Source organism: Limulus polyphemus, unplaced genomic scaffold, assembly GCF_000517525.1.
Source record: "Limulus polyphemus unplaced genomic scaffold, Limulus_polyphemus-2.1.2 Scaffold1377, whole genome shotgun sequence".
Lineage (NCBI taxonomy): Eukaryota > Metazoa > Arthropoda > Merostomata > Xiphosura > Limulidae > Limulus > Limulus polyphemus.
The window spans coordinates 150,827-166,681 of record NW_013666987.1 but is presented as its reverse complement, the minus strand read 5'-3'; the positions used below and the strand labels follow the sequence as shown (position 1 = coordinate 166,681).

Genomic DNA, 15,855 nt, shown 5'->3' with positions numbered 1-15,855 from the left:
TTAACATCCACAATCTTTAACTAGGTCAAAGTTTTATATCATAGAAGCACAATAGAGGTTTTGACTCTTAAGATTGTTGCTTTAGCCTGTCATGGTACAAAGAGTGACATTTAGGCACCTATATAGCTGGTTCATAGCATATTCCAAACCATTTCAAAGTTTAATGCTGAAGAATGCATCACAGCCTTTCTGAGAAAGAATGTTCATACATCAAAAGTGTAAAGCCAAAATACACAACATTTTGAAGAAGACAGCCTTCAATGCACTGAAGAGTTAAAAAAACATAAGCAAATGTTTATAACAGTAACACGCTCTGAAATCACCCACAAAACCAATCTGAAGCAATAACCACATGTACAAGTTGAAGACATTTTAGAAGAGAGATCTTCCTGACCCAACAAGCCAACTTTAAGAAGCTTGTCATATCTCCTGCTACAAGTAATAATATAATAAATTGAAGTTGAAGAAGGTTTAAAACCCATAATCACAAGTTTTCAACCATTCCTCACAATCAATAGCTTTTTTTACTGTTTTTGTGAAATGTGAATGATACAGGTTATATTCCCAAAAGGATTGTAAATTTAAAGGCTGAATTCTGCATTATGTTTTTTAAAAAATTGTCACCTTAAAAAATTATTCAACTCAATGCTTACTTAATCTTGAGTGAATGCGAGTGTATTGATGCAATAAATAACTTTTTGTTAATAAAGTTCAATGAATTTTATTTCTAATTGAATCCTTTATAGTCAGGTGGATTTGAACTTATCATTTTAGCAGTTTATTCTTCTCTTACTCTCAAAAAGAAATCACAAACCCTTTTTCTGACATACTTGTCAAGTCCCCTGATGCTATTCAAATGAAGTTTTTGTGATATTGGTCTGCTTAAATTTGGTCTTACAAGCTTAAAACCACATACAAAGTACAATTTGTGTAAACCTGTCATTATATGTGATGGAAGATTGATCTTTCCATCCATTGCAGAAGGTAGTTATAATGGAAATTCCAATGTCAAGCAGTAATCCATATAAATCACGGCCATCATGTGAGCATGATCAATGACTGAAAGAGACAGCGGTTCCAAATAGAGCACAGGACTTGGAACATGTTCTTATATAGTTTAGTTAACTTTCAATTATTAATGTTTTTTTCTGAACAAGAAGACTGATTAACTTAATATAAGAATAATGTTTGTTGCTATAAAAAAAAAGCAACAAAACTAATACAACTTATGTGTGAGTTTGTTTTCAGTATTGTTTTGACATTTGAAGCACAAATTAATTTTGAAAGACAGAGCTGTATAAATTCAGAAATAATAATCATATATATACTATGACTATGTTTGAAGGTTTGTTCAATAGCCAAGAATTCAGAGATGGTTATAAATATTCATATGTTAATCAGGTAGCAATCAATGTCAGTATTTATTATTTTTTCTCTTGCTAACAGAAATTATTTGTCACTTACATGTAAAATTCGATCATTTGATGTGTATAATGCCCATTAATTATAAGTTGTTGTATTGGAACACACACCACCAAAATGTTATAAGTAGCAGTTCCTTCCACACATTGGAACAAACCATTATGATGGAGCATAGGGGGTATATGTTTAGTGGCTGCATTGCTTCTATAAAATGTACTGAATGCTTAGTGTACAAGATATAAAAAGAAATGTTATAGTAGAATAAATATGGAACATAAAATATAAGCTAACACCAAGGAAACTGATGTAATTCTACATTCTCACCCCCTTCCTCCCCAAAGTGTTTGTCTAATTACATAATATCGTTAAAAACAAAATAACTGGTAATAACACTTTTTTTTTTAGTTGAAGGTTCATATTTATTTTCCAACTGAACTGTTATTGTTACTCTGTTCTATTTTGCTGTTTATTTATTATTATTATGTTTATTAACAATCTGCAGTTTACATAATTTTTATCACAAACTTTAAGCCTATTGGTTTCTAATGCTTTGCCAGCTTTTGGCATTTAAACTGTAACCTTTAACATATTATATAGCATATACAAATAGAATTTCAGAGAATCTTCTTTCTCTCATCATCCAGCCTAACTGATGAATCCAGATGTTGAATGAAAGGCTTCTTGAGCAATAATTTGTAGGAAACAAAAAGATAGATCTCGCATACTATTTTTAAACACACCTCTGATTTTGAATCCAAAATGGACAAATTAAAGGAATGTTATGGGAAAAAAAACCTAACTTGAGATTGTGATTTTAACTTATCACACATTTCAGGCCTATCAGTTTCTAATACTTCAACAGCTTTTGACAAGGTCACACACATATGGGCCTGTAATGATCATACCTTAGTTTATGTACATTTTCTTTACATAGTGTTCCTTTATAGATGCAAAGCTTCTTGATAGCCCATAAGAAAACAGAGAACAAAATAAAAGACTAAGAAAGTTTATTGTTGTAGGATGAAGTTACTGAAAAGGAAAAACACACAGAAAATGTTTGAGGGTACACTGAAAGATGCAAGAACCAAACATTCAGCTATAGTGTGAAAACTGGTTTCCCAGCTGGAATGAACACTGGAAGACCTAAGCATCCTGGTGAGAATGAAACTGTAAAGATTACACAACAGGATGAGAAGGATAGTGAAGGATAGAAGCACTCAAATGGGAGTGATGTGATACACAGGCATATCATATGTTTTCTATCTGCTTTAGTGATAATGGAATTTAATTTTTTTTTATTTAGACTGTATGCTGTTTTATCATAAACAAATAGCTCATGAAATTCAATAACACTGCCTTGTTTTAGTTGCTTTATTCTCTATGGTAGGTAATGTCTATTCTGCCAAAGAGGATATTGCAGTAATATTTAACATATAGGTTGAAAGAATAAGAATTTTAATATCCTTTGCTGACTAAGTTATTGTCTAAATGGAATGGCTGACCAATGTTGTGAGAGAACAACAGTCATGAAATGAGACTGTCGACTACACAAAGAAAACAAGCTTACCTGTGGAAATCAAATGCACTTGAATTTTCTTAGTTCAGTTCTACTAGTAAACTGATGAATAGAGAGTTACTTCAAGGTAATCATGTTTAGTTCAACTAAAGTCAAATCTCACGTAACTAAATATACACATACAAACATACTGTTGATGTGAACATGCTTTGTAGTCACTATGAGAAAAACCTATACACTGGATATGTGAAGAAAAAGTGTCATTGGCCACTATTCAGTTTTTCACATTATATAGCTACATAACAGCAGATATAATAAATAAACTTAGTATTCAAAAAATTGTTTAATTTCAAAGTCTCAGTTCAAGGGAGGTCCAGTTCAATCTATACTTTGATCAACGAGTGTTATTGGGTTATATATATGGAACAGAACATAAAAAAGATGATAATCATCAGGAGAAAGGAAAGAATACAACAAACGAATCAAATGGCGATTCCAACCCATAAGGGTAATGGAAGAAAGGTCACAGGAGAAGTTAAGATTCCAAGGAAAATACAAATAGAAATGGGAACCATGAAAGTGTGTGTGTGTCTTATACCACTGAAGAGCCCTGACAGGGCAAAAGAGGCAGTCATGATTAGAACAGTCATAAAAGTGGGATAAAGAAAAAAGGGAAATGGGTGAGAATACAGAATTATACTCTCGAGCAGCCAGTTTTTGGCATAAAAGAATGATTGGAAAAAGAGGAGAACATAAAAACTATCAAACAAAATGCAGTAGACATCAATTACAAACACACCGGAACAACGATTCCCACATGCCAACATGAGCACAAAAAGGGAATTCAAAGAAAGGTGACATAATGAACATGAAGACAAAGGTTTGAATGTAGGAGGGGTAAGAGTATGTAGGACCACATTGAGGTTCCAATCAGGGAGTGAAGCTGGGTGCAGAGGACAGGAATTGCAGAAGGAACAAGACAAAAAGGACAAGACTGGTGACTGGAAAATGTGAGCATATTTGGTAAGCCAAAATGTGGCTGATAAAGCTGCCTGATAGCCCACAACAGAGGAAACCAAAAAGCCAAGTCAATAAAGGACATGATGTGAAGAACTGTAGGTCAGGAAGGATGACAATCACTTCTGACAGACTGACAGTGGTACATGTACCATTTACCGTCATGGAGAAAGGATGAACAGAATGGGAAATTAAAGAAGCCACATATTGCAAAAGTTTGGCCCTTCTGGTGAGGGACCAAACAAAGATAATCGTGAAGATGGAGTGTGGTAACAGATGGATGATGCATGCCTGATTGGGGCTGATGTAGGAGTGTCTGAGATAAAGGAAGTAGACCAACACCAAAAGCCAGCACAGCAGTTGAAACCATGTTTGAGCAGGCCAATACAGAGCCACCAACAGAACATGACACTGAGTGGTCTGAATTATGGCAAGGACATATGGGAAGAGATGAATAGGAGGATATGCATATAGGTACCAATCCTTACAATCCTGTGTGAGAGCATCTCCTGCCCCTGTCAAAGGCTAAAGAGCAGGAGACAAAAATCAGGGAGATTGTGTATTACGATAAGTGGGAAAAACGTCCAAGTCTGGGATGCCCTACTAAGTACACAATCATTGAAAAACGTGAGGATCCAAAGACCACCATAGGTAGAATTTTGTCTGGATGGCATAACTGATTTGGGAAAAGTTTCAGGGCACCCAGAATATGACATGCCAATAAAGTGATGCAATAGCAGGAAGTGAAGTGAAGCTTGATGAATTGCAAGAAGTTCCAAGAGGTTGATATAGAGAGAGGACTCGGAAGTGTTCTTGGCCACCAGAAAAAGTGGAGAATAGAATTTAGGATGAATGGGATCGACCTTCTAAATGGGTAGATACTGACACTACTGGTGCCATTCTGACCTTCCAAAGATCCCCGAGAATATGGACAGAACCGATTCTGTAAACAAATATGAGCTGTCGAAGATGGGGGTTGCGAGATGCGAATGTTTGATCCTCCAGAATTACCCATTGGAGTAGAACAGAGGTGAGCAGCCAATGACAACAAAGAAAACTACAAACGTGCTATATAAAATCGGGCTTTAAAAGTTTCAGGGACTCCAGCAAACTAGTAAGGCTGAAAAAGAGGCGCCTCCTGGAAACCACGAAGAGGAGTATCACAATTGTGTTATGAAGGCAGTTTTATATCGATCCTCCATTTTAACAGATATTTGCCACTATCCACTGGATAATTCTAAAGTACTGATACAGGTTGCCCCTGACAAATCATTCAAAATGTCATTTATATGAGGCAATGGATAGTGGTCAGGTTCCGAGATTTGATTTAACTTTCTGTAGTCAGCACAGAACCTGAAATGATTAATCTTCTTGACAATAACTACTGAAGACATCCAAGAAAAAGTGGAGGGTTCAATTAACCCATCACGAAGCATTTCATCCTCTTGATCATGTAGCACTTGTAATTTAGTGGGAGAATAACAATAAGGTTTACTTAACACTAGATTTTCACTTGTGGTTACAATACTATGTTCAGACAAGTCTGTGAGACCAGGTTTATTGTTTAAAATAGTGGCATATTTCAACACAAGTTGCTTTAGTTGTTCACAGTCCTTACTCTTTAACTCTCTCAAAATAGAATCCACTGACTTGACAGGCCACATGACCTCTTTGTACCCACTTAAAGTTTTTACAGATTTTATACTACTAACTTTTAATATAGTATGTATATCTTCACAAAATTTGTCAGTCTTTCAGTAAACATTACAAGTCTTTCACAAACAAAAGGGCATATTTTTTTAGTGAAGTATTTTAAATGAACTAATAAAAGATTTGTAGGGGAATATATCAAGTATTTGTTTTGAATAGTCCGTGTCAAGTGATTTTTTATGTTAAGATTAAAAATACTTTTCTTCATCTCAAGAATCTCAAATTTCATTTCTGTAATCTCTAAAACCTCCTAAATACATTTCCAATGTTTGTTTTCAGTAGAACTTTATATTTAATTTGTTATTTTCTCTACCCCAACTCTATACAAGGTTGTTCAACCTGACTGACCTCGTAACCATTAAGAAAAAAATCTAAATATAAATTACCCTTTTTTTCTTTCCAGAATGACTTCTAATTGTAACATGAAACTACATTTGTTTATCCCAAGTAGCTTTACACTTGTTACAGTATACATCTATTTATAATTAGATTTTATTGCACTTTAAACCATGACTAACTACTAATCATGCCATTATAAGTTGTAAATCACTTGGGGAACGCGGAGCTCACATTACGCTATCAAATTGTTACCCACGAGCTGTTCACTTGCGTGCTTCATGAAATATTTTTATTATATTATTATTCATTTTACCTAATCTAACCTTAACTAACCTAGAGAGATATTTATTTTTACATTTTAGTAGCTTTTATAATAATAATAAAGAATAAACAGGAAATAAAGTAATTACCCAAGTATTCTTTTTTTTTTTTGCTGTTGACTGTCGATGACACTTAACCCTACATTTTTAATACTAATGGTAGAAGTGCACTAAATAAGTTTTATTTAATTAAATAATGCCCCAAAGAACATAGAATAATAACATGCAAAATGCAGACAATTTTCTCTAACAATAACAATTTTTCTTGCTTTCTAACTATGCTACAAGAGCCATTACAAATTCATCCAAGATAGTCGTTATCTTTACCGTGGGAATGAAGCTTGTACTAACAATTCTCCATTCAAAAAACAATGTAATATAATACATCATTTGAAAAATAAAAACCTTGGCTTTCTCTTGTTTACAGATAATATAGAATTAAACATAAGGGAGAACTATTAACAAATCCTAAAAGAGAGAATTTGACATGTGGGTGTGGCAAGAGGGGTTTGATTTTCTATTTGATGGCTCAAACAAAATTGAAGGCTATAAAAATTATGGTTTGTCTGAGCAATTAAAATTTTATAGTGAGTAATTTACATTTAATTTTGTACTGATTGGAGGGGTGGTGAATAAAATAGAGATGAGGAGATGGCTAGAAAAAATGTGTCACCGGTGTCACACTAAGGAAAATTCAGGACTTTTTTAAAAATTGCCTCATAAAATTAAGGATTTAAAACTTACATACTATTAAAATATGGGTTATTAGCTAAGATTTTATGCTATACTAATTGGTATAACATAAATAAAAAATAATTTAATAAAATTTTGACAGTTCATCATTCAATCTGTACGTTACCTTTACTCTAAGATTTTGGTTGAAGTGCTGGATCATTTACCTTGATTTGTTGCCATATCGTTTCATTTAGAACTGAATAATCTGACCCAGTATCTGTACGACCTGCTACTATCACACCATTAATTTTTAGGGTTAGATGTGGCAGATCAGTTTTAGTTGTTGTTAAATAGTTAATGGAGGGTTTTACTTTCACATGACTCAAAACCTCCTCCTCTGATTTCTGCTCTCATTTTCCAATCACTGCCCTTCATTTCTTTGTTCCCTGTTTACATATTTTATTTTCTTGGGACAATGAATAGATAAGTGCCTTACTTGATTACAAGTATAGCATTGCACAGGTCTACTACGATGCTCAGTTTTAACCACTTCACTATTAAAAGGTTGTTGTTTATTGTTCCAGTGATGCTTGTATTGTTTAGTAAATTTGAGCACATCAACAACAGATATAACAAGTGGCATTCCAAGTATTCTCGTAAAAAAATGTGCAATTGTGATACTATACACTTCCCGATTTCTCTTTCTGTAGCTTCATGGCTGCATAATTTATAAATTTTCACAGTTTTACAAATAAATGTCTCAACTGACTCCCCTGCATTAGCGTGGTACTTCCTGCAAAAAGAGTTTCTTAGCCAACTCAATATTATCTAATATTGCTGGGTACAAATTAGTCAGTGTTTCTTTAAATTCTCCACATTGTACGAAAACCATTTCTGATCCAAAAGCCTTCCCCTCAAACAAGATGCCACAGTTTCCACCCATTATTCTCAGGTACTTGGTGTATATAAAAATGTCTTTATAAACTTTTAAGGAACTCCAAGACATTAAAATCCGACTTATTGTCGAACTTCTCAATGGGCAGGGGTGGTGGGTAGACCGTGATAATGTAAATCAATGAATTTTCCTCAGGTCTGTAGGTAGAATGGATTCTCAACATTTGTGGTTGAGAGGAGGGAGACTTATGTTTTCTCACTAGTAGATCAGTCACCATGTGTGTAGGCATTTCCACCTGTTCTGTCAATACTGACACAGACTGCTTCATGATCAAGCTTTCCACATCTGGCTCACTAACTTCCATAGAAACGTGGTTATTTTCAAACACTAGTTAACTTATATTTAACTGAATTTAAATTATAGCTAAATTAATCACTCAATATCAAATTGAGAGAAAAAAATCCAAAGTCACAATTCAAGTTTTATGAAAAGGTCCCAGTTCTGGCACCAATGTAAAAGTCTAAAATTAATATGCTGCTGCAATCAGGGTTCAACAACAAAAAACAATTTATTCAACAATAAACATAACAACACTTAGAAATATATTTAACACTTACCAAAACATGGATAATAAACAAGTGCTTGGCCAGGACTTGTGATAAATAGCCATGCACACCTCCTCAACCAACAGTCACTACATGCCAGCTACAGGAGGTGGGCACCATATGGATACCTAATAACCTCAACTCACCTTCCAGTCTCTATGGACCCTTTGACTGCTGTGGAAGTAAGATGTGAGAGTGATACATTATAGTTGGATAAGGATTAGTTTCATCTACCCTGTCATCAGAATCTAAGGGTTCATGTAAATATGGGAGCAGGAATTGTGAGAGAGATATACATACATGTGAGATTGGTAAAATGATTTGTATTCATAGTCCATTTAGAGATTGTGATGTATCAAAGCTACATTGAGTGAACTGCACTACATTCCAGAAACACTACAGCTCCACTTCTCACCCTTGTTCTAGCCCCAACAGTTAGGTGAGGATTCTCCATGTTCCACCACCCTAGTGGCTGGGAGCTAATAAGTGGCAAGGGTCTTCCATGGACCACTTAAAGAAGGGGAAGAATACAGGTAAAGGAGCCTCAGAGAATGTGCACACATTCCCACTGGTCTTCCTGTCCAGAAAGGTCTTTTACTGGAGAAAGTGTAATGGGTGACTGCAAAACCCTATTTTTAAAAGCCAGCAAGTGTTAGTGAGAGAAGTAGGCAGAAAATGGACTGCCAGAGAATGAGTTAGATGTTTTAGTTGGTGGAAGGATATATGAAAAAGTTTATGACTATCCACCACCAAAGAGGAATAAACCATCCGAGTAAGCTGGTGGATTCATTCAGTAACGGTGGATGGAGAAAGGTCTCTAGTAGAGGAGGAGTCCCACTGATGACAGGAACCCCGAGAGAAGGAAGTACATGAAAAATAACAATGAATGGCTCGGACTGGACATAGAAGTCGGTCTAGGTCAGATTGTTCATGAAGAATGGAGATAGAGGGAAATAGGAGAAAATGTGTGACCACACTCCAGAGCAGCTGAACTCTCAGGTAGGAAGGAATAGTTGGGGTAGAAAAAAGTCTGGGAGGAGTCTATAGACAGATGTCAGTCCAACGATGACCACAGATAAGAGGAAGAAAGAAACAGGTTTCAAGAGAAAAGTGAAAAAAGCTGTTGAAAGTTGTCCTCCTCAGCATCAGTATCAAAGGTAGGGGGAAGAAAATTGTGCAGTAGGGACGGAAGTAGAGGACCCCAGTAGCATTATGGTCTCCACCATACGTTGGACAACGGCTGTCATATCTTCTACAGTTAAAGGACTTCCAGAATTATTGTCAATTTGATATGTGTGAGTGATATTTTCACTCACATCAGTTGAAGAGGAATTCACATCAAACTGTTAATTCATAATAATTATGTTTAAACATGATCAAAGTAAGTTGAGAACAAAGTTCTTTGGCAAGTCTCAGCAAATAGGAACACATCTTGACATAATAATGCCAAAAAAAAAAAAATGACTATTCTCACACATGAAGGGAAGATTTGCTAAAGGAGGTGTCACACTTCTACTGGTAGAGGGTTTGATACATAATGTGTCATCGTGTAGTATCACAAATTCACGTAAACACACAAATTTAAGTGGGAGTTTTCACAATGCTGGTGGCATGCAAGTCTCTCGGGCAGATTTCAAAAGGTAAATAGCTATCTGTGTACAGAGGTGAGTATTTGTTTCAGAAATAACAAAATAAGAGATAAATAGGATAAACTCATATGTATGCTTTCAATAAGTAATGGCCAATTAAAATAATAGCTCAATCAGCAAGAAAACGAAAAGCAAGCTACATGTATGTACACTGAATCAGCCAAGGCATGTAACTCTAGGATATAATTCTAATATAGGAGAAATTAGAGAAAGGGAATGGTGAGAGGAGGCAAACAGAAAAAGCCCTCTAGTTCTGTAGATGATATACAGCCATAAGAAAGTATCTACCATGCCATTTATGATCATATTACTACAACTGCCACCTGAAAAAAGGTTTATGCTCATCATTAACCTTAGTATTATTACTCATATGCTGTTCTTTTCTGTCACCCAATAACTAATGACAATTTATGTCTTAGTTGTGTAACTCACATGACTGTTCTCTTCTGCCACTACATATATATATACCAAGCTTACAAAATTCAATTCTTATTTTTAGAAGTGTTTACACTAAAACTTCAAAAAAAGTCATCCTGGTTAAAACCATGATGGATCTGTACCATGACCATTCCGTGGTCAGAGATTCGTTATGATGAAATCCATCTGTACAGCACAGATGAGTTTGAGGTGGGGATACAACTACACCTCCACTCTAGAAATCTATGCAGAAATTATACATTTGTAGAAAAGTTATCCATTATACTTATGTTTTGTTCTATTATGATTTGCCACTTGTTTTCCTACAAATAAACAAAGAAAAATATATATATTTATACTACTATATATTAACACCTGCCACATGAGCCAGCCTGGCATCTTGATGTAATCTAAAAAATTGAGTAATTCTGGAAATGTTTGGGATATTTTCATTAGACAAAAAGGTGATGTTTGGCACTATTTTTGAGGTCTATGTCACTGAACCAGACACGTGACCATGAGAGCCAACATGGAGAAATTAACTTGGAAATGCAAAGTAAAAGGATGTAGCAATGAAACATGCATGAAATGGTTTAAGTGTAGTGGTTAACTCTCTCTCGCTACAGGCTGAGCCGAAACCGTGACCTGAAATTTACCTTAAAATTTCCATACTATAACTTCTAATATGTTTTGTTTACTGCACAAGATTTTGCAAGCTTTTGGTAATCATTAAAATTCATTTGGAGACAAAAAAAATCTGAATTTTTAATGAAATACTTTCACTAACAAATCTCTACAAATATATGGAGTCAAAGTGTTAACTGCTCTGAATACAAAGTGATTGTCATGTTAAGATTAAAAATAATTTTCTTCATCTGAAAAATCTCAAATTTAAATTGCAAAATCTCTAAAAACCTCTTACATAAATACAAAACATATTTTTGTCAGTAAAACTTTATATTTTATGTTATTTTCTCTGCCCTAGCACTAAATGAGGTTGGTCACTTTGACCTACCTCGTAACAACCAAAATAAGATTCAAAATAAACTTAAATTATCTTTTTTCCTTTATAGAATGACTTCAAATTGTAACATGAAACTACATTTCTTAATCCTAAATTGCTTTAAACAAGTAACAGTACACATCTGTTTTTACTTAAATTTTATTGTTTTATTGCGCTTTGAACCATGTGTAATATTTTCACAACATATGTTGAAAATCACTCAGTGAATATGCAGTTCATAGTACCCTATCAAATTACATAATGTACAGGCTACTCATGAGCATACCTAATGAAAATATTTTATTATTTTATTCTTTATTTTACTTAATCTACCATTATCTAACCTAAAAACTTACTTTTATAATAATAAATAAAAAATACACATGAAAAACAGAAATAAATACTTACCTGGGTCTTCTTTTCATTTGCTGTTGGCTGTCAAGGAAACTTAACCCTACTTTTTTTTATACTAATGGTACTACTGCACTAAGTAATTTTTTTATTTAATTAAATAATGCAACAAATAATAATAACTTGCAAAAAGCAGACATTGTCCCATAACTATCACAATTTTTCTGGCTTTCTAACTATATGACAAGAGCCTTTAAAAATTCATCTAAGCTCACCGATGTGTTTCCTATGGGAATAAAGGTTTGAACTGGAAGCGAAATAGACAATTCTCAGTACAGAAAACATTGTAATATAAGACGTCTCTTGGGTTTCTATTTGTTATAAATAATGTAGTATTGAACATCAGAGATAATTACTGACAATTTCTGAAAGAGATGATGTGACAGGTGGGCATGGCAAAAGAGGTCCAATTTTCTATTTTATGGCTCTGTAACCAAATAAGATTGAAGGCTACACAAATCATACATTGCCTCAGAAATGACAACATTAAAATGAATAACTTATGTTAAATTTCATACTTCTCAAAGGGGTGCTAAATAAATTAGAGAAGAGGGGAATACCTAGAAAGCAAATGTCACAATTCTCATACTAGGGGAAATTCAGGTTTGTTTTTGATATTGCCTTATAAAAGTAAGAATGTAAGACTTATATAATATTAAAATTTGGATTATTAGCTACATTATCATGCCAAGTTTATTTATATACCATGATAAGAAAGTTGTTTAATTAAATTTTGGATGCAACTCACTAAAACCTCATGACATGCTCAGAAAAAAAGGTGCCCATAGTGAAAGTGTTCAGCTAAACCATGGTTCCAGGTGGGATGAGGGAAGAACTTGTTTAAATATATCCCAACCAATTTGGCATACAAGCCATATCAGAGATTTGTCAACTGATTACTGCACTGACAGCAAAACTTAAAAAAATTGGCAAAATAATATCATTATCTTCAAAAAGATTGATTAGTTTCAATATTTTGTGAAATTAACAGCCCAGTAAAGACCAAAGATGCAATGCTGAAGCAGATGCACGATGCATTATAAGATGATATCCCAGCGATTATGAAATTAAAAATGCAATTTCTGCAATGAAGTGTAAATATAAGAAGGATGGTAAAATGCTCAGTATGGTACCACCATAGTATAATCTACATAGATTGAATCATATCGTATTTTCATTAATATTTAGTTTGTTTTTTTTATTTTAGAAGTTGTATTCAGTTTCATTCATCAAGGTCTATTGAAATAACCCTTAAGCACCAATTTCCAGAATTACCTCTCTGTTGACCATCTTAGGCTTGGTACTAAAAAATGCTGGATTGGCTCATGTGGCAGTGTTCAGATTAAAAAAATTGCAAGCCTATGTAATTTAGTTTTTCTTAATTCCATGTAAAAATACAAAACTATTCATTCCCAGTCCTAACCTTAATTTTTATTTCAGAATGAAACACATCACCTTTAAATGTCTTGCTGATCCTATGACTCCTTCGTTTGTGACTGATATGACCATTCATCACATATTTTGCTGAATGATGTTTTCGAAATTCAGCTAAGCTTGCTATGTTCTGAAGTCTCTGTTGTGAATTTTTAATGAGGTGAGAACAATGCTTGTTGAATGCATCCTGGACAAAAAAAAATATATACAGTAATGATTTACTAAAGAATGTATTGAACTATGTCAAGATCCTATACAAAATGTCATCTTTCATTTCTCGTAAAGACAGGCTTTATAATCTTCTACATCATTATAACACGATGCTGAACAAATGGATCTGAAATGTTCTTTAATATTGGCATAATCATGTAACATATGAAATATAGAACTGTCGTAAAAAATTGTTTTGTCCATAAATACCACATTGGCCTAATTATAAGACAATGTTTTTTGATTAATAATTAGGCTGTAAAATTCATAGTAGCCTTATTACTGCAGCCAACGACAGCTCACTCCCCTCTACTCTAGCTCGTCACATTCCCAAATGTCCAGATAGCATCCATGTGCCAGATGTTCAATCAAGATCATCAGTAATTCTTGGAACTAATCCACCTTCAGGCTGTTCAGTTACAATATTGACTGTGCTGGTGCATTATTGCTTTGACTGTGCTCATTTTAAATTTTATAATAAATGTTGTCCACGAGTCTCATTTTAGCGATCAACCCTTGTGCTAGAATGAGTGACCACATTGAAAGATAGGGAATAAGACAGTGTCAAATTAACAAAGGATTATAATGGAGTTCTGATGCAAATCTTAAAATTATGGTGGTGCGTGAAGCAGACAAAATGAACAACTGTACCACTGCTGGAAAATTAGGTGTAACTGAAGATAATGTGAGATGTTGGCATAAACAAAAGACTGAACTCCTTAATGCACATTCTACAAGAAATGTGTTTTGCACTCCTAAAAAAAGGATGTTATAACACATTTTTTTCCCTATGGTTTCTAAAAATGGGGGTCGCCTTATATTTGAGATCGATCTGTAATTGGGCCAATATGGTATAATGTTCTCTTAAAATAAGTACATTAGTTAAGCCTGAATGTGTTATTTCTTAAACATTACTACACATAATCATAGACATTGAAAGGTCATATAATCTTCTACATCATTATTACACAATGCTGAACAAATGGATGAAATTTTCTTTAATATTGGCATAATCATGTAATACACAAAATATAGAATTGTGGTAAAAAATAGGTTTGTTCAAAAATATATTGTCTTAAAATAAGGACATTAGTTAAGCCTGAATGTTTAATTCCTTCAACATTACTACACATAACCATAGACATTTCAAAGTAATATATATACATATGAAAACAACTTTATGACAAATTCAAAAATTTTTAAGAACCTACATTACTATCCATAAATATTTTTTTGGAGTTTACATCATACCAAGCTTACAAAATTTAATTCCTATTTCTAGAAATGTTTATAGTAAAACCTACAACAAAAAATTATTTTCTATAAATAATTCACAATAGTCTGGTTAAGCTCAATTCAGCACCTCTCTGATTAAGCTTAACTTCAAAATCTTTCTGGTTAAGCTTAGCTTCAAAATCTTTCTGGTTAAATTTAGCTTCAAAATCTTTCTGGTTAATTTAACTTCAAAATCTTTCTGGTTAAGCTTAACTTCAAAATCTCTCAGATCAAAACTACTTCAATATTCCTCCAGTTAAGTTAACTTTAATACTCCTCTGGATAAACACATTTCAAAATCTCTGGTTAAAATTACTTCAAAACGCCCTCTGGTTAAACTTACTTCAATGCTCCTGTGGTTACGCTTACTTCAACATCTCTCTTTTCGGGCCAAAAGAGTTAGTATACAAGATCGCACACAGAAGGTGCAATGAATTAAAAAAAAGGATACAAAACTCAAGCATTTTTGAATAAATGATTATTTATTTCTTCTTGTTTTTTAACTTTCCTGAAAAACAACAGTCAAATATTCATAAGCACTCAAGTTTTGCATCTTTGTTTTTTAAATTAAACATCTCTCTGATTAACCTTACTTTAATATATCTCTGGTAAATCTTGCTTCAATATCTGACTGGATAAGTTAGCTTCCATAACTAACTATATAAGCTTATTTCCAAAGCTGTCTGGCTAAGATTACTTTATTGTTTAACAGCTGTCTCGTCACTCTTATGCTAAATCTATTTAGTAAAGTGTGCTACAATAGCTATTACATAAAAATTAATAATAATCTGCCTGGTTAGCTAACAGCTTTAGAAATCACACTAAGTTAATCTTACACCTGTCTTATTAAGTTACCGTATTTTTCAGTGTATAAGATGCACTTTTTTACATCCAAATTTGATGTCAAAATCTGCTTGCGTCCTATACACCGAAAATATGAATAATATATATGTATAC

At 33.6% G+C, this 15,855-nt stretch overlaps 1 protein-coding gene across 4 annotated transcripts in view; it reads right to left on the bottom strand.

Moving 5' to 3' along the window:
- LOC106463318 overlaps positions 1–15,855 on the bottom strand; it is a 136,528-nt gene that overhangs the window by 39,108 nt on the left and 81,565 nt on the right. For all 4 annotated transcript variants that reach the window (XR_002611465.1, XR_002611466.1, XR_002611464.1 and 1 more), the window contains one exon: positions 13,435–13,600. Coding sequence is in view for 1 of the 4 variants with exons in the window: in XM_022390796.1 (XP_022246504.1) it covers positions 13,435–13,600 (166 nt within the window). In the remaining 3 variants the exon portion in view is untranslated. The remainder of the gene's footprint in view (positions 1–13,434; positions 13,601–15,855) is intronic.